This window comes from Choristoneura fumiferana, chromosome 5 (assembly GCF_025370935.1).
Source record: "Choristoneura fumiferana chromosome 5, NRCan_CFum_1, whole genome shotgun sequence".
NCBI classification, from domain to species: Eukaryota; Metazoa; Arthropoda; class Insecta; order Lepidoptera; family Tortricidae; genus Choristoneura; species Choristoneura fumiferana.
Genome location: NC_133476.1, coordinates 21,587,114 through 21,605,484, shown reverse-complemented (window position 1 = coordinate 21,605,484; position 18,371 = coordinate 21,587,114). Strand labels below are relative to the sequence as shown.

Here is an 18,371-nt window from a genome sequence, read left to right as displayed (position 1 = left end):
ACCACATAAACTTTCGTATTTGTAATATTAAATTACTTACTATGCTAGAATCGTGCAACACCACTTTTTGTGCCACTAAAAGTTCAGTACCGATTTAACAATGGCAAAGGCAAGGAATTAACAGTAAAAGTCTGGCAACACTAAATGGGGCTAAGCGACGCTGTAATGTCGCGTCATTCTGTTATCCCTCCAATGGTCCAGGAGTGCTACCACGAAACTCGAAGTTGGAAGTTACGGGCTTCGTTTCGATGATTTGCTACCACGAAGTTACTTCGATTTCGTTTTCGATCCGAAGTTCGTTTCGACTAGTTTCGAGCGGTTTTGTCTACTACGAAACTCAAACTTCGAGATTGGTTACGGATTTGGCCTACCATGAAAAGCAAACTACGCCAACGATTTCGAGTTTTGACGTAAAGATTTTCGAGTAGAAATGTCAAAATCACACGATAACTAAATTGTTGTCGTTTTGGCTTCGATTCAATGAATGTTGCAGGAAAAGCGACCTTGTGGACGATTTTGTATGTTTTGATGTGAACTTGTGTGTGACAGTGACAGTGTGATGTGATCCAGCTTTTTCAATGTAATTGTGTTTTTATTTAATTTAATACAAATCTTTGGCAGTTTTAACAGCATTTTCTTAGTTAAAACAGTTATCTTATTTCTTTTGAGATAAATGAAGTTTCTTTGACTCGAAAATATATGAGAAATTATTAAAATACCTGTTTATACACTTCTAAAGAAAGCTACGCAAGCAGTAAATTTCGTAAATTGTCTCGTAAAACTAGGCAAAACTCTTGTTTTTCTTCGGGCAGTTGTGTAAAGAATAATATACAACTGATAGAAGACTTACGGTCTCAGTAGATATTTACAAGAATGAAATTTTCCACAGCAGTTGCATGTTTGTAGCAAATTTTTTTAATGATTTTTGAAAATTCGTTTCTTTTTTTTTTAGAACTAATGAAACGATTTTATTAATGGAAGAAGCTTTACCTGAATATCCAACTGACCGCCAAAGGCAAATACGCGAAGACCGTGACTGATTTATTTCCAAGACCCTTCTGGCTGACTCAGGAGATGTTTAAGGCCCTCTGTGCGGAGGTGGTACCATTACTTCCTCCTAAGCTAAATAGCCGTGGAATCGACCCTACCATAAAGGTAAGCCCTTATCCATAGTAATCATACTAATATTATCAGAGCCTAGAATTTTTGTGGCACTTTTGACCTGTTTTAGATGAAATACCATAAAGGACATGGAATTCTATGCAGATGGAGTTGCGGGCTGTTGCTGTGGCTAGTATTATAAATGCAAAAGAGTGTCTGTCTTTCTGTTACCTCTATGCACACACTTAAACCACTGAACCAATTTAAACAAAATTTGATGTAAAAGTAGTTTGAGTCCTGGGAAAGGACATAGGATAGTTTTTAATCCATGAAAATTTCATAGCTCCTGCGTGATAGCAATAAGCAAATTCTTTGCAGATCGAGCAGTGGGCACCAGGTAGTATTATATAAATATGGACCACTCACTATTATCTAATAAGCAAGAAAAATGGTTACAAATATAAAAAAATACAAAGAGAATTATATCCAGCAGCCTGTACATACCACACAAGAGAACAATACTTACTGTAGAAGTTTTATGAAATTAATAAGATTCCCAGCAAAGAGTCATTACATACTCACCGACAAATCTACTGCCCATTCTTCATACATATTCCTAAGGAAGGAGGGTGGTTAGATTTGCCAGCGAGTATATTTAAAAGTGAAATATGGCAAGATGAAATAACAACCTAAAAACCAACTGTATATTTTTCCAGATTTCTTTCAGCTTAGAAGCTTTATGGTAGGAGAGATTATCAAGGATGTGTAGGGAGGGACTATTGGGTCCCAATGTCCCACAATGTATTAGTTCAATGAGCTGCTAGTATAAATATTTTAAAAAAGTTATTCCAAAGTATATATATAAAACTAAGTATGTAAGTATATTCCAAAGTAGATTTATGGCCACAACTTCTGGAATGCAAATTAACTGCAGGCTATCTCCATAGTAAATCTTATCACAAGCACATATATATGACATGCAAATGCTACTTATGTATTTACTTTCATAAGTACTTGTTATAGCCTAAATTGAATAAAGATATTTTGACTTTGACTACTTATTCTGTATGTTTTGCAGATTCTACAATAAATTTAATTTGCCCTGGATGTGTGGTGCCATTAATTGCACCCACATTATTGCAGTTATCGGGCCATTACTGCTCCCTTTATGTACAATAATGGTAAGTGATATGTAGTTAAGCACTTTTACCCTTTTTTTTTTAGTAGCCCATATAGTGTCTTTACTCTCATACAATATTTAACATGATTTTTGTCTTCATGGAATTTGTGTATCATATTGTAGGTGCTAGGCCTTGTCACAAAAAGGTAATTATTTGATACAGCATGTAATTTAGTGTCGCTGGGAGTTGGTAGGTAGTACAGCAATGAATTTTGGTAATCTTTGGTAAGTAAATACATAGATTCCAAATTGTATTGGTTATGGAATAAATAACTTTTGAATTTAACTCATTTTCTGAACTACCTATGTGTGTAAACAAAGCATAGAAGTCAAAATAATTAAATTCTAACTCATATTGATTTCAAACTTTCCAAATCTGGGCTACAATACACTAATTTAGTGCCTTAGATTAGGATAATACATGATGATAGAGCCAAAAGATAGGTGTAGTGGTTTTTAAGTCTGTTTGTCTGAACCGCTGAACCGATTTAGATGAAATTCTGTACACAGATAGTTTGAGTCCCGGAAAGGAGATAGGATAGTTTTTATCCTGGAAAATTTCATAGTTTCAGTGGGATAGTGAGAACCGAATTCTAAGCGGATGGATTCGCGGGTAACAGGCTAGTATTAAGTATATAAATATTTAAACCACACAAAATTTTCTCTGTTTTTCAGTTATGTGATGATATGAACTCAATTTTAAATGTGGACGCGTCATATAGTGGAGCGACGCATGATTCATTTTTATGTGGCAGAATGGGGAGCTCAGGAACTTCAGGAAGCACTTTGAAAATCTCTGCAGCACACATGAAAGGGCCGCCTTGTTGGGTAGGTATGTGATTGTAAGAGTAATAATTAGAAGCTGTAAAGGAACCCCGGCTAGCCACCAAGCCAGAAGTACGCAAACCTGTGGTACTGAAACGTCGCGTCAGCGTATCTTCGGCTGGCAGCCAGTTTCGAAGTCGATACTTAAGCTTACGATTAAACTTGAGCATGGGACATCCTTCCAACAGGGTTTGGATAAATATAAAAGCATGGGTGGGTTGAATTGAAAGCCACCATAATACTCTTGACCTTTTTATTGCAATATTCAGGATTACACGCGAAAAGTATCGGTTGATTATCCGATATATTAAAAGTTATTGTATTATTAATTATGTTATTAGTGTATGTAATGTTCACCTCGAGATATTTCTTTAAGATCCGTAGTCAACTACTACTACTACTGCTGTGTGTGTTGCCAGTGATGACATACGGATCTGAGACGTGGGCGCTAACGATGGGCCTCATGAGAAAACTCAAAGTCACTCAGAGGGCTATGGAGAGGACTATGCTCGGGGTTTCTCTGCGGGATAGAATTAGAAACGATGATATCCGCAGTAGAACTAAGGTTACCGACATAGCCCGAAGAATTGCGAAATTAAAGTGGCAGTGGGCGGGGCACATTGCTCGCAGGACTGATGGCCGATGGTGTCGAAAGGTTCTCGAATGGCGTCCACGGACCGGGAGACGAGCTGTCGGTAGGCCTCCAACAAGATGGAGCGACGACTTGGTTAAGACCGCGGGATCGCGGTGGATGCGGAAAACACAAGACTGGTCTGAGTGGAGAGCCTTGGGGAGGCCTATGTCCAGCAATGGACGTCTTTTCGTCTTTTGATGAGGATGAGTCAACTAGGAACCCTTATAGTTTTGCCGTGTCTGTCCGTTTGTCTGTCTGCCTGTCTGTCTGTCTGTCCGCGGGTAAGCTCAGAGACCGTTAGTACTAGAAAGCTGTAATTTGACATGAGTATATATATCAGTCACGCCGACAAAGTGGTACAATAAAAAAGACTAAAAAAAATTTTTTAGAGTACCGACGTAAAGTGGGGGTGTTTTTTTTTTTCGACTAACCCTATATTGTGGGGTCTCGTGGGATAGGTCTTTTAAATCCATTGGGGGGTTGCTAAGACAATTTTTCTATTCAGTGGTCTGTTTGCGAAATACTCAACTTTAAAGTGAACATTTTCATTGAAATCGAGTCCCCCGCCGCCTCTAAAATCTAAACTGTTGTGAAAAAATTTGAAAAAATTCAGAATGGTAGTAAATATATCAAATTTACAAGGAAAATTATAGCGGCTAAGATTGCTTGAGAATTATTAGTAGTTTAAGAGTAAATAGCAGTTTAGGGTTCTGTACTCAACGGGACCCTATTACTGAGACTCCGCTGTCTGTCTATCTGTATATCTGTCTGTCCGTCCGTCACAGGGTTCTATCTCTTAAGCCGTAATAGCTAGACACTTGAAAGTTTCACATATTAAGTATGTATTACTGTGGCCGCTATAATCGAGGAAGACATGCACCATCTGTGTCATAACTACCAATCTAACCTAAGTTTGACTTTAAAAAAAATTATGTAGTTAAAATTTAAATTGACGCATAGGTAAGTTAAGGTTATGTTTAAGTTTGCATCAGCCCGAAGGGCCAAAACTACACAAAACTGCAGAGCTCCGTCGACCGACACTGTTACTGTGTCTATTAAAATTAGGAAAAATCTGGCCGCGGCCCGCTCGCGCGGCAGCCGACGCGCCGCGCTGCCGGCCGCGGGCCGCCCTCCAGGAGGGCGGCTGCCGACGAGCCGCGCTGCCGGCTACCATAGACACGTTGAGTGAATTATGGGCCCGGTAAAACAATTTGCAGATGGAGTAGAATACATATTTACCGCCGCCTCTAACGGGATCGCGGAAAATTATGTAAAAACTATTAAGAAAGCCATTAAAAAAAACGTCCAAGAGCGTGTCGGACACGCCCAAAATAGGGTTCCGTAGCCATTACAAAAAAATTAAGTAATATTTTTCTAAGGATTTCGTATTTTGTACGGAATATTCCAAGTTTAGGTATATTTTATACCTTAGGCTGCTATTTACTTTCAAACTACTAATAATTCTCAAGAAAACTTCACCGTTATAGTTTTCCTTGTAAGTTTGATATACTTACTTACTACCATCCTGAATTTTGAAATTTTTCCACCCACCGGTTTAGATTTTAGAAGGGGGAAAATTTGCACTTTAAAGTTGAATATTTTGCAAACAAATCACTTAATCGATAAATCGTTTTAGCAACCCCCTAATGGTTTTAAAAGTCTATCCAACGATACCCCACACTGCGAGGTTGGATGAGAAAAAAGTCACCCCCACTTTACGTCTATGGGAGGTACACTAAAAAATTATTTTTGAATTTTTTATTGTACCATTTTGCCGGCATAGTTTACATATATATTCGTCCAAAATTACAGCTTTCTAGCATTGATAGTCCCTGAGCAAAGCCGCGGACGGACAGACAGACCGACAGACATGGCGAAACTATAATGGTTCCGTTTTTTCCATTTTGGCTACGGAACGCTAAAAAGCGGTCATTGAGAAAAATGGTGTTCTAAAATAACTTAACACATTATTATTATATTACCGCAGATTTATTATATTTATAACACTGCAATACCGGAGAAAGTTCTTCCGTGCTGCTCATAGGGCGGTTACGGACCCGATGGGAAGTGTTAAGGCCAGATAGGGAAGCTAAGGTCTTTAAAAGCTAACAAAATTATACCTACAGCGGCTAGTGGGGGCACAAATAGGATAGGTACTGATACTGGGGGTAGGAGACATTGGTATCGGAGTTATTGAAAGTGACAAAATTGGCAACCTGAAAAGGTATACAAAAAGTGTACAATAAATTGCCTTTAAATACAAAAAATATCAAAATAATACCTTATTAATTATTATATTATTAAGCCGTGGTGGCCTAGTGGTTTGACCTATCGCCTCTCAAGCAGAGGGTCGTGGGTTCGAACCTCGGCTCGCACCTCTGAGTTTTTCAAATTCATGTGCGGAATTACATTTGAAATTTACCACGAGCTTTGCGGTGAAGGAAAACATCGTGAGGAAACCTGCGCAAACCTGCGAAGCGATTCAATGGTGCGTGCGAAGTTCCCAATCCGCACTGGGCCCGCGTGGGAACTATGGCCCAAGCCCTCTTGTTCTGAGAGGAGGCCTGTGTCCAGCAGTGGACGTATATAGGCTGGGATGAATACCTTATTTATAGCTAAGTTAAAAACAGACCTTTTACAAAAACTTTATTATTCTATCACAGACTTTTTAAATGAATAAAAATATAGATATTTTATTTGTTTGTTTAGAAATAAATTTGTTGTGATATTAAATTAATACACATTTAGGTAGAAACAAATTATTATCGTGCCATACTTGTGTAATAGAATTAGATTATAATTACATACATAACAATTGTGGCTATACCCTACCAGGGTGCATAATTTCTGTAAGTACTAGTATTTATAAGTCTTATGTTTTTGCCAATTAATGAATACTGAATACTGAGTATCAACAACATTAGGTAGCACGGCTTGTAATAAAACAGGTGCTAGTGGTAACGAAATACATCGTCATATACTTAGACCAACTAAGACGGAAAACGCGGAATTCTTTAGCTTGTCCGATGGATATGGAGTCTCCGTTGAGTTAAGGGTAAGAGAGAAGGCACCGCCTGCAGAGAGCACTAGTGACTCAACAGTCGGTCAGAGCAGCGCCGGTGAGGCGTGCGAGCGTCGAGGGAGAGGGCGACGAGCGGAGACGACTGTTTCTCCACACCAGTAAAGGGCCACTGTATCCGAAAGATTAGTCGTTCGTAATTCGTTATTTACCGCCCTTAAGACACAATGTACTATTATAAAGGCTGTCACCCTCCACCATAAGTGGAGATGAAACGCGTATGGGTGTCCACATAAGGCCGAATGGTCGGAAACGTTTTAATGTTTTTTTGGGTTAATCCATGCAAAATTACAACTTTCTAGCTCTTATAGTCGCTAAGATACTTAAGTCGTGAACGAATGGACGGACAGACAGACACAGGTAAACTATAAGAGCACTGCACGAGATCGGCGTGTTGACGTGGGCACGCCACCAGACATACACGTACGTGTACATAATGTGTCGTTTTATATCTATCAGGGCGCTGGAGGTGTCTGCTGGGCGCGCGGCAGCTGCTCTGCGAGCTCGAGACGGCGCCGGGCGAGTGTTGGGCTCACGGGCCGAGCCGCTCGCGGGCAAGGCGCTGCCGAAGACCGACGCCGCGCCCGCAGCCCCCGCCGGCCCCGCCACCGCCGCCGCCGACGCTCTGCAGCGCGCAAGGGAGGACCGTGACCGACTCATACGCGATTTAAAGCGCCGTTAGCCAATGACCGGATGTGTTCATTAAAATTATTGATTGTTTTGATCGATTGATTAATTGTATTCCATACTACCCTTAGCTCTGTCTGCATATCTGTTACCTCTTCACGCTTCACGCTTAAACCACTGAAATGATTTATATGTATATACTATAATATTCCTACTAATAGGTAACAGGCAGACAGAGTTATTTTCACATTAAATGTGAAATATATTATTATACCACGAGCTTTACGGTGAAGGAAAACATCGTGAGGAAACATCCAATCCGCACTGGGCCCGCGTGGGACGTATATAGGCTGGGATGATGATGATATTATTATACCTAAATGTGAAAGTAACTCTGTCTGTCTGTTACCTTTTCACGCTTCAACCGCTGAACTGATTTAGACGAAATTCCTTGTTGGGTCTTGGCGTCCCGGGAAAGAACATAGGATAGTTTTTAGCTCGGAAAATTGCATAGTTCCCGGGGAATAGCGATAAACGAATTATACGCGGGCGGGGAGACGACCCTGGCCGGACCAACAGGATGTCACTACCAGATTATTGTATTTTCACGCAATTTACATAATAATAATAATAATAAAGCCTTTTATTTTCCAAATACTTACAGGAGTTTCTCTACTTATTTTCCTTTATAATTATAATTAGCAAGTTGTTAGTATTGTTAGTAATTCCTTAGTTTATTTATTTGTGTTAGTACTAGTTTCAGTAGATTTGGACCCCTCTCTGGGTGTAGGCCTCCTCCAGCTTGTTCCAAGTCTCCCTATCTTCCGCTTTTTTCAGCCAGTCTAGTCAGCAATTTACATAAGTATTCCATATTTCAAGTCAATCTACTGACAGACAGAGTTATTTTCACATTAAATGTGAAATATATTATTATACCTAAATGTGAAAGTAACTCTGTCTGTCTGTTACCTTTTCACGCTTTAACCGCTGAACTGATTTAGACGAAATTCCTTGTTGGGTCTTGGCGTCCCGGGAAAGAACATAGGATAGTTTTATCCCGCAAAAGTGCATAGTTCCCGCGGAATACCGATAAACGAATTCTACGTGGGCGGGGAGACGATCCTGGCCGGACCACCAGGATGTCACTTCCCGATTATTGTATTGTCACGCAATTTACAAATTTCAAGTCAATCCGGATACAACAATAATCTGGCAATCTGACAATACAATAATCTGGTAGTGACATCCTGGTGTTCCGGCCAGGATCGTCTTCCCGCCCGCGTACAATTCGTTTATCGCTATCCCGCGGGAACTACTGGAAGTTGGTCAAATTTAACTTGCAAGATTTGACTACAGACAACAGGACAGGTGAAACTAAATAAAAGCTTGTAAAAAATTTGCCATAACTCAAGTTTCTATAATATTAAAGTATATATCAATATCTACAAAAAACTTAGGAATATCTAATGTCCAACCATTGTAATTATAATTATGTCCATATAACTACTTCTTAAAAGTTGATAGAAATGCCCCAATATCAGACCATGTTATTAATAGATACCTCTGTATTAATCCTTAGCCAAATAAATCATTTCATATTCAAGAGTGTTTCAATACCTATAGATTACTTTTTGAATTATTCAAATTGGAGATTCCATTCAAAAGATGGTATGAATTTAAAGATATCTACCAACACAGACTCGGTAAGCCAACAATTAGCACCTCCATTTGCTTGGTGGAAGCTGATGACGCTAGAATGTGCTGTGCCACATAAAAAGATGTGAAGTAAAATTAACTCATTACCAAAGAGTCGAATTTTCATGGCATCTTTTGGTTCTGTCATAGTGACTTCTCACTTATCGTTTTCTGATATACATATCTATCGATACACAACACAGGTACCTACTAAAGAAGATTAAAAGTACACCTATAAACAATAGGCCAATAGGCAGCCTTAAGTTAAAGAGCAATCTCTTCCAATTAACTCTTGAGCAATAACAATTTCTAATTTAGGTTCAGTTTTTTTTCCAATTTTATGTTGAAATTATTCTGTTGTAATGTTAACAACTGTTCCATTAATGTCTCTATAAAGGAATAGATGTTTTTTTTTTCATATTTTCCAGTTTTAAACTACTTCTTTTACAGCCAAATATCAAAAGAATGCAACTGAACTACATAACATGATACAAGTAAGTTTAAAACAATCTAATTTAAACTAATATATCAACATCATTTAGGTAGAGTCAATAAGTGAGAAATCACTATGAGAGGTCAAAAAATGCCATGAAAAATTCCGCTCTCTGCTCATTACCATCAATAAAGTACCTACCTAAGCAAAGGCAATGATACAGCCGACCATGTATAATAATAAATTTACTAATATACCAACCAACATAGGTCAAAAATATCCAAGTTGAAGTGGCAATGGGCGGCTCACATCACTCAGAAGAACAGATAGCCGCTGGGGGAGAAAAGTTCTCGAGTGGCAATCATAAACCGCAAGACAAGTGTTGGCAGCCCTCCCACTAGGTTGACTGAGGACATTGTGAGAATTGCAGGCTAGAGTGAATAGGCTGTTACTGAACCAGTACACAGATACCTTGGGCGACATCTGTAGGTGAGATAGCGGTCAATCACGGTCAATTGTATGGAAAAAAAACTGTGGATTGTGGCTAGTTGTGATTTATATTCTGGCGTTCTAGAGGGAGGCCTTTGTTCAGCAGTGGAAGTCTTCTGGCTGATGATGATGATGATCACACCAATTAACCAAGTCCGAAAGTAACCTAAGCTAATGTTATGAGTAAACATTCATATTTTTCATACAAATATCTGCCCCGCCTGGGTATCGACCTCAAACTTCGTATAAATAATCGCCATATATAAAACATATTTAAGAGAAATCTCATATCAACTCATTACATCTAACAATACTCGTCGCACACGATTCATTACTTGTTATTATATATGGACAAAAATTACTTAATTCTCTTGCTAAAAAGTTTTCAAAACTTCCTCAGTAAACTACGCAGTTTGACATTTGGTTTGCTAGCTTGACGTTTGTTTGTATCATTTAGGTATGACGAATGTGTGAGAACACGAAAAGTACAAAATTTTCTTGAAATCAGCATAAAAACTTGCTTTAAACCATATCTTGAGCAAGCAGAATGTTGGAAATGTATAATTTGAATTATTTATTGGAATTTTAGGTCCTTTTTCAGTTAATAATCCATTTACCGGTGTTTTACCGGTTTTTAAATGAAATTGTGAAACGCGCTTTATTAATCCATTCGTTCTTTCCATTTTTTTCCATTCACGAAGCCTCCCGAAGATCAACTCGAAAGTAGTCTATGGTTTCGACACAAACGACACGTAAACGAAGTTACTTCGTGGTAGCACTCGCAGACGAACTTCGTTCAACTTTCGTTGCGGGCGAAGTTTCCAACTTCGAGTTTCGTGGTAGCACTCCAGAACGGTATCGGTTTCATACATACATTTTATATGGTTGCGTTCACAGTCATCTGATGCAGTGTGTTGTGTCGCATCAAAGCTAGAGAGAGGGAGAGAGAGAGAAAAAAGAGAAGAGCATCACAACAAAATAAATGAGGGTGCACATTTTTCCCCCACTGTCGCTTTTTGACGCAAAATGTTACAACCCGGCAAAGTTTCTTTTGCACATTTTTTGTTCTCTTTCTATCGTTTTTGTCGTAAAGTGGTTTTACCCCACTATTTTTCCAAATGTTTGTCTAAGCTTACAAATATTTGATGTTTACTAATTTTAATATTACCCAAAGATACTTCCATGATCATTGCTCATGTTGCATATGAAAATAATGATCACTTCTTGTTGGTACCTATTACATAAATTCTCAATGAAGTCATATGTACTTTTGTAACTTTAATAAAACTACATAATACGAAACTTGAATGTACAAAATAAAATGGATTCAGGAAAAAAAAGAAGAAAAGATATTTGAGACGCTTTATTGTCATTCACAAGTGCAATCACTACCGCTCTATTGTCTACTGCAGATATAGGTACAGACAATGGTACAGTTTCTATAGTTATAATACATACATCCATTACTATAATAACTCCCATCCCATCCATCGATTAAATTTATTTGACGGATAAATGTAATGCCGTCTCTGTTTGTTTTGTTCGAATAGACGGAGACGGCATCACATTTATCCGTCAAATAAAATTAATCAATGGGTGGTGAAACAGCCCCTAAATGTCATACTTAATATTTTAAGCAACAAAATTAAATAAAATTAATCAATTACAAATGTATCAATTAAATAAACATAAATTATACATTTATTTATTGTATCAAGCATTACTTTTAACTACCAAATAAATGCAATCACAAGGGCATATTTAATAGTCATAGTACTTTTTATTTTTTGTCATTAGTTTTACTTCATAAATTGAAATATGTATTCGTCACAAGGTTACTAGTTATACAAAATAATTTGGGTTTATATAGCTCAGAGCTAACCTATTACAGTATGATTACTTGGAGTTAACACTTGACAGATGGTCATGCCTTCAGTAAATTTTCAACTTTAACGTCATACAAATAAAATCGTTTTTACAATCTGTAAACGTGGGTAGCGGTATACTAAAAATGGCTTTATTTGTATGACATCAAAGTTGAAAATTGACTGAAGGCACGCCAATCTGTCAAGTATTAACTCGAATTAATCAAACTGTACGTAAACGTGACAGTCGACATCTTTATGGCTTTATGTAAGTGTTTGTATTCATACCTATTGATTCATACATATTTGAGTGGACTTCAAAAAGTTTAACTATGTTAAATGTTGGTTAACTCTACAAAACGACAAACTGGAAAAAGTTCCGTTATGACACAAAAATTATCCATACAACTTGTACCTATGGTTAATTAATTGCGGAACAATGCAGTGGGCCATAACATTTTTAACTACTGGTGTTAAGTATCCAACTTTTTGAACTCAAACCATTAGAGGTCACCAGCGGAAAACAGGCATAACTTTACATACAGCACATCAATGAAGTTTAACATTTCTTGCAATTCATTTTACCTTTCGTTTTGACATCAAGTTATGCCTCTTTTCGCTACTGTTTAATTTTTAACAGGCAGGTGAAGGTGAAGCAGGTGAATATATAAAACAAGTCTCCGACCAAAAGACATATCAACCACTCTCGAGAGTCCATGATTCGTAAACATACAGAGTTAAATACCATTTTCGCGTGCCAGAATCATACATTCTACAGCTAAAACAAACAAATTCAACAAAAACGAATAACGACACTATTTACAGTTTACTAAGATTATAATAAGCTCTTTTTACATTGGAATGTTTCTATAAAAAGTAGTGAAATTTGCGACTTGTCTTGTGCATTTATACAGTTTTAGGCCTTAAATCAGTAGTACGTTGATGCCACAGTGTAAACTAAGTAATCAATCTACAAACAAGATTTTAATCAGTTCGCGGCTGTCAAGCACTTTGCGAATTCGTCAAGCACTTTGTAGATTGGTTGCTATTTATACTGTTTTGTTACAAATAAAACCCAAGTAAAAGTCCACTTAAAAGACGTAAAATAAATTATTTTTAATTGACTTTAATTTTATTCCGTTTGTGTGAATGTTCAAATATACACGTTACTCATAACTATGTAAATTACCTAGCCTTCCTGAGTCGTGGTAACATATTTTAGAGAGTTGATTAATTAAAGCAATTCAAATGTTTCTGACTGTATCATTTTGTACTTATTAGAAAAAGCAATATATATAATATTAATATTTCCTAAGTATTTTATTTAAAGGGTTGCTATAGGCTGGATGTACAATCAACGACATAAATAAGTGATCACTTTTGTACCTTGTCGCTTTCAGTCGGTACACAATTTCGTATGGCTATTCATACATGACGTTAAAATGACAAGGTACAAAAGTGATCACTTATTTATGACGTTGACTGTACCTGCATACAAAAATGTTTAGAAGTATAAAGAAAGTCAATACAAGTTACCAATCGCTTCAACACATGTAAATTACCTTAAAAATGATAATAAACAGGTGATTTTTACATACGAGTACAAAAATGGTAGACTGAAATCATTCAAGGGTTTCGCTTAAAAATAATATGTACCTGTAATATTGAGCTACTTCATGTTAAGCCATTATGATATAAGATTATACATATTATCAATATGTGTGGATTAACCACTGCATAAATATGTTATATCTGGGACAACACTTCAACATGTTAGCTGTAGAAAAAATCTAATTAATGAAGTACTTACTTTTTATATACTTATTTTCAAATTTGTCTAAAACATTCCAATTACAAGTTACATAAGTAACAGTTGAATTGGCTACGTTACATTGAAGAAGAGTTTATTGAACAGTTGCCGTATAAATTTTAATATTTAAATTGACATCCAAAATGTTTTTGCGTATGTATATTTATTATTTGCGATCACAGCCGACCGACAACCTACGAAGAATTATCATATTCAGAAATGCCACATATACAAGGTGTCTTTAAAATAATCCGGATTATTTCACAAAGAGGTTGGGTCCGCCAAGATTTTTTTTACCTGAAGTTTCAATGACAGCTTAAAGTGTCAATGGCTCAAATAAATATAAAAAATAATGCAAGATTTTGGCATGTTTTAAAATAGGCAAAACAATTTACGAAAATTAATAACTATTAGTATAATTTTTTTTATAATACTTTCAACGAAACAATAATTCGAAAAAGCATTTAATGCTGATCATTATTGAAACCAGTCGGATAATCACTCAATATATGGAAACCGCATAATCAGACTAATTTCAACAATAGGGAATATTACTGCAATTTTCTGCCGTCAGAGTGCAGCACTAGCACAAACCGTAAACACTTTTTAGCGAAGCTCGATATTTCGGCATAGTTGCATGCGCCACGATCACGAGACGACAGCACAGTCCGTAGGATGCCATAATATCATATTATTACAATTGCATTTTTGGAAATAAAGCTCTATCGTTACTATTGATGTAAATATCATGTTATTTTGTTACTACATGTCATACAGTAATTGGCCACGTTACAGTAATTGCCCACTTGATTTTTTTATATGAAACAAAAATAATACAAATAATTTAATGATAAAAGCGACTAGATTATTATAATTAGCACGATATTTGTTATGATTTATCACCACTTTTCTTTGTAAATTTTTGATTGAATTCAAGTGGGCAATTACTGTATGGTTTACCCTACTAATACTCTTTGGTCATGATCCGTCATGGCGACAAATATATAAGAGGATTGACGTAGTCATGGCGATTTGCGCTAGTCGCTCCCTGCGCAGACCTTTGCGTAATATAACATTCCCTATTGAGTTATTCATACGCTGTTCAGCATTATCTAAGCTTGAAACACTAAATTTGTATCACGTTCTAAGTTTCACCTTGTACAATGGCAACACCAGGGTTGCATAAGTTATTTGGCAAGAACATTATATTTCCAGTCAAATAAAAAAAAAATCGTAACACTTATAATTACGCAGAATTGATCTAAACCATTACATAGTCACTATCAAAACAAAAAACAAGATAGCAAAGCAACACAAAGATGCAGTTTTATACATATTATCATTATTTATCATCATATTATATTATCTATGTTACATTTCCGTGCAATTAATTAAATGTCGTAATTATTTAATTTTGTTCCTGCAACAAGATTATAAATACACGCCGAGTTATCAGATACACAAATTTACCTGACAAAGTATCTGATTATAGTAAAATCTTTCAGAGTAGCTACCATGGTGATATGATGGTGATAAACCGAGTTATTGCGTAGTATAAACTCCATTGAAATAATCTTAAGGTCAACTATAAATTACGCCACCAAGGTAACACACAGCCAAAAACACGTGCGTGTCGGACTCTTGTAACAAGGTTCGGACAATCTGTAGATATGAAATACCTGAAGATTTTTTGTAAATTTGGGTGCGTTCAAGTATTAGGTAATTGGGGGGGGGGGGGTCTTAGATAACGTTGCGTTACAGGGGGTTAAAAATCTATTGCGTTACGTATTACTTGAACGCCCCCCTTGCTATGTGGTGATTTTCAGGGTTGGTTCACGACCCCATTAGTTTTTAATTAATTATTTTTTTGTTGTAGCGGTAATAGAAATTCATTATGTATTAAAAGGGGTTCCGTTTGTTTAATAATTGTGATTTTATATATATATGTGCTAAGAAACGAGGGGATCTACAAATTATCATTAAATTGGCGTGTCGTAGGTTAGGTACATTAGGAAAGGCCTCTTATGAGGCATTTCCGTTTGATAAGCATTGAATCAAGGCAAAAGCCCTTCGCGGTCCCCCTATAATAAGTACTTTCTACAAATAACCAATCCAGGTTATGATAGCACGGGAAAGGAGATAATTTAGGTACATCCGATTTTTCTTAATAAGAATTACTTCTCGATACTTACTTTACATACTAACTTAGGTTAATTTGGATTGATATGATTACATTAGTTATTTGTCATTTATATAAGACATGTTTTAAATATTTGGAGGCTCCTTGGAAATAATTACAGTGCTTAGTTCTAATAATTTCAAGAACAGCCCAGCTGCCACTAAGCTTGCCTATAGTTTATTTACTTAGGTATACATATTATTTTGTATTACAAGGCTCATAAATAATTCAAATTACGAAAGAAAACATAACATTAGTGATTACAATCGTCAATTTATAATATATTATTTTATATTCTTTACAATAAATAAATGGGCAAGAATATGATATGACGTATTTAGTTAGGAATATTTGTCGCTGTTCACACCAGCCCAGCCCCACAGCTGGCAATACTAGCCGCGAGAGTACTGCCTTTTCCTTATTTAAAAACATATGCACGATATTGGCATTTTAATATTAAGTAGAAATAAATAATAGTACACTATTTAACTTGATATGCTCAACTTCTTTACAATTATTGCTATTAACAAGAAAACCAGAGCTGTCATCGATTATAATAATTAAGTACATTTTAAATTCATCAACTACATTAAGTAGGTAGTACTAAAATTAAGTTGCTATGATTTTTTAACAAAAAAATGGATTTTCAACTAAAAACACATTCGTTTCTCGCAAACATTCATCAAACATCCATACATACATAAGATTACAATTCAAACATCAGTCTTTGATAGTATAAATATTTAAAATTGATATCAGCACTAAGCCATAGTATACAAACCTATAAATTAATTGTAGATAATGTCAGGAAGTATGTAAACAATAGAAAGGATAATCAAATAAAAAGGATGTTCACAACGTTTCTGAGGTATATAACAATGTGCGTTTTGTTAAGTAAAGTCAATGATACCACCAAAATCTATCTCAGATGTCGGCACAACCAGTGAACCCAAAAATATGTGGAAGAAATACTCAATAACAGCCTGACGCCAGGTAGATGTACACAGATTTTTAAAGATTACTTTACTTGCAGGAACATGGACGCTTACAAAGGTATGCATGCACCAAATTTCAGTTACACAAAGAGCCATAAAGCGAGCCGTAAGTCTGCATTTCCACCAGAGATGTGCGAGGATGTATTGTGAGGATTGTCTTTTTCATGAACCAATAGAAACGCTTCATTTACCTCGCCTCGCACAGCACAGCTCTCCTTGCTCGCCTTGTACTCTATTTTATTTGGTTGTTTAAATGTTTCGTTTCGATTGTATCTTGTGTTTAAAATGTGATTGTTTATTGTGATGTAATCGAATAACTCAGGGCAGGCAGCCATGTTGGTTGTGCACATGGCCTTGCATGATTGGTTGACGTGGTTTTTATTCTCTTTGGTTAGTAGTTGTATATTTGAGTCGGTTGTTCGCCGCCAGACGGCGCTGCCCGACTCGGGCACAACGGCTGCGTTCAGCGTAACGCGTAGGGCTGTGTTGCACGACACGACACGGTGACCGTCTAAAATGGTCTCGCCGGAAGACCAGCGCTGGCTCCACCAAAGGAGTCCGCATTTTATGCTGAGGCGGGACCATTTCGGGCGCATATATATGTATATATATTTTTTTTCCTTTTTTAATTATTTTTGTATTTTGTAATCTCATTTATTTTATTTCACTTTATTATTATTGTTTTTGTTCTGTATCTATTATTGATATGTGTGTGTCCCTAATACATCTTTTCATTTTCATTTTTCATTTTTCACAGCTCTGGTGGAGACAGCTGAGCGGAGCGAGGATAGGTAAGCGTTTCATTCGTTTCATGAAAAAAACATTAATCACAACACATCCTCGAATGTGGAATCTCTAGAAGGAAATTCTAAAAATTTTTAGAGTCGTGGATGCCGCAAGCAGGAAAATTGAAGTGGAGATGAGCGGAAGACGCGGAGTAGATAGCGGAGAATATAGACGTAATTAGGTAGAGCCAAGTCGCAAATGGGGAGGCTGTTACCCAGCTTTAGGTGGAGGACTGATTTCTTGACAAGCGATATTTCGCTAGATAGAAAATAAAATAAATATCATGGCCCACTTGACACCAATTGAACTGGTCCCAAACTAAGCAAAGCTTGTATTATGGATACTAGGCAACGGATAAACATATATACATAAAAATATACTCAAATACATATTAAACATCCAAGACCCGAGAACAAGCATTCGTATTATTCATACAAATATCTGCCCCGGCCGGTAATCGAACCCGGGACCTCAAGCTTCGTAGTGAAGTTCTCTAACCACTAGGCCATCCGGTCGTCAAATGGCGTTAGTATCCATAGGTCAGTTTGACGTTGCAATCTTGCTTGCGATTGGCTCATTTATTTAACCAATCACAAACAAGCAAAGTTGTAAAACGGACATCACGATAGTGCCAACTAGCCATTCATAGAAATAGCTCGCTACAGGCCTTATT

At 36.8% G+C, this 18,371-nt stretch overlaps 1 protein-coding gene across 4 annotated transcripts; it reads left to right on the top strand.

The window, feature by feature from the left end:
- Positions 1–204: 204 nt before the first annotated feature.
- On the top strand, positions 205–8,201 carry LOC141428395 (uncharacterized). 4 transcript variants are annotated; one of them, XM_074088378.1, is made up of 5 exons: positions 205–580; positions 953–1,155; positions 2,180–2,282; positions 3,037–3,113; positions 7,279–8,201. In XM_074088378.1, the coding sequence occupies exons 3-5, from the start codon at positions 2,208–2,210 to the stop codon at positions 7,499–7,501; spliced, it is 375 nt and encodes a 124-aa protein (XP_073944479.1). In that variant the 5' UTR covers positions 205–580; positions 953–1,155; positions 2,180–2,207; the 3' UTR covers positions 7,502–8,201. The 4 variants fall into 4 exon arrangements, with proteins under 4 accessions (XP_073944479.1, XP_073944478.1, XP_073944477.1 ...); XM_074088377.1 differs by lacking the exons at positions 205–580; positions 953–1,155 and having other exon boundaries at positions 1,592–2,282; positions 3,037–3,109; XM_074088376.1 differs by lacking the exons at positions 205–580; positions 953–1,155 and having other exon boundaries at positions 1,592–2,282.
- The last annotated feature ends 10,170 nt before the right edge of the window (positions 8,202–18,371 follow it).

Excerpts from the sequence above, each read along its gene's own strand:
- LOC141428395 (XM_074088376.1), top strand. The coding sequence starts at position 2,169 with ATGTTTTGCAGATTCTACAATAAATTTAATTTGCCCTGGATGTGTGGT. Across the intron at positions 2,283-3,036 it reads TCCCTTTATGTACAATAATG|AATGGGGAGCTCAGGAACTT; the intron begins GTAAGTGATATG and ends TTTATGTGGCAG. Across the intron at positions 3,114-7,278 it reads AGGGCCGCCTTGTTGGGTAG|GGCGCTGGAGGTGTCTGCTG; the intron begins GTATGTGATTGT and ends TATATCTATCAG.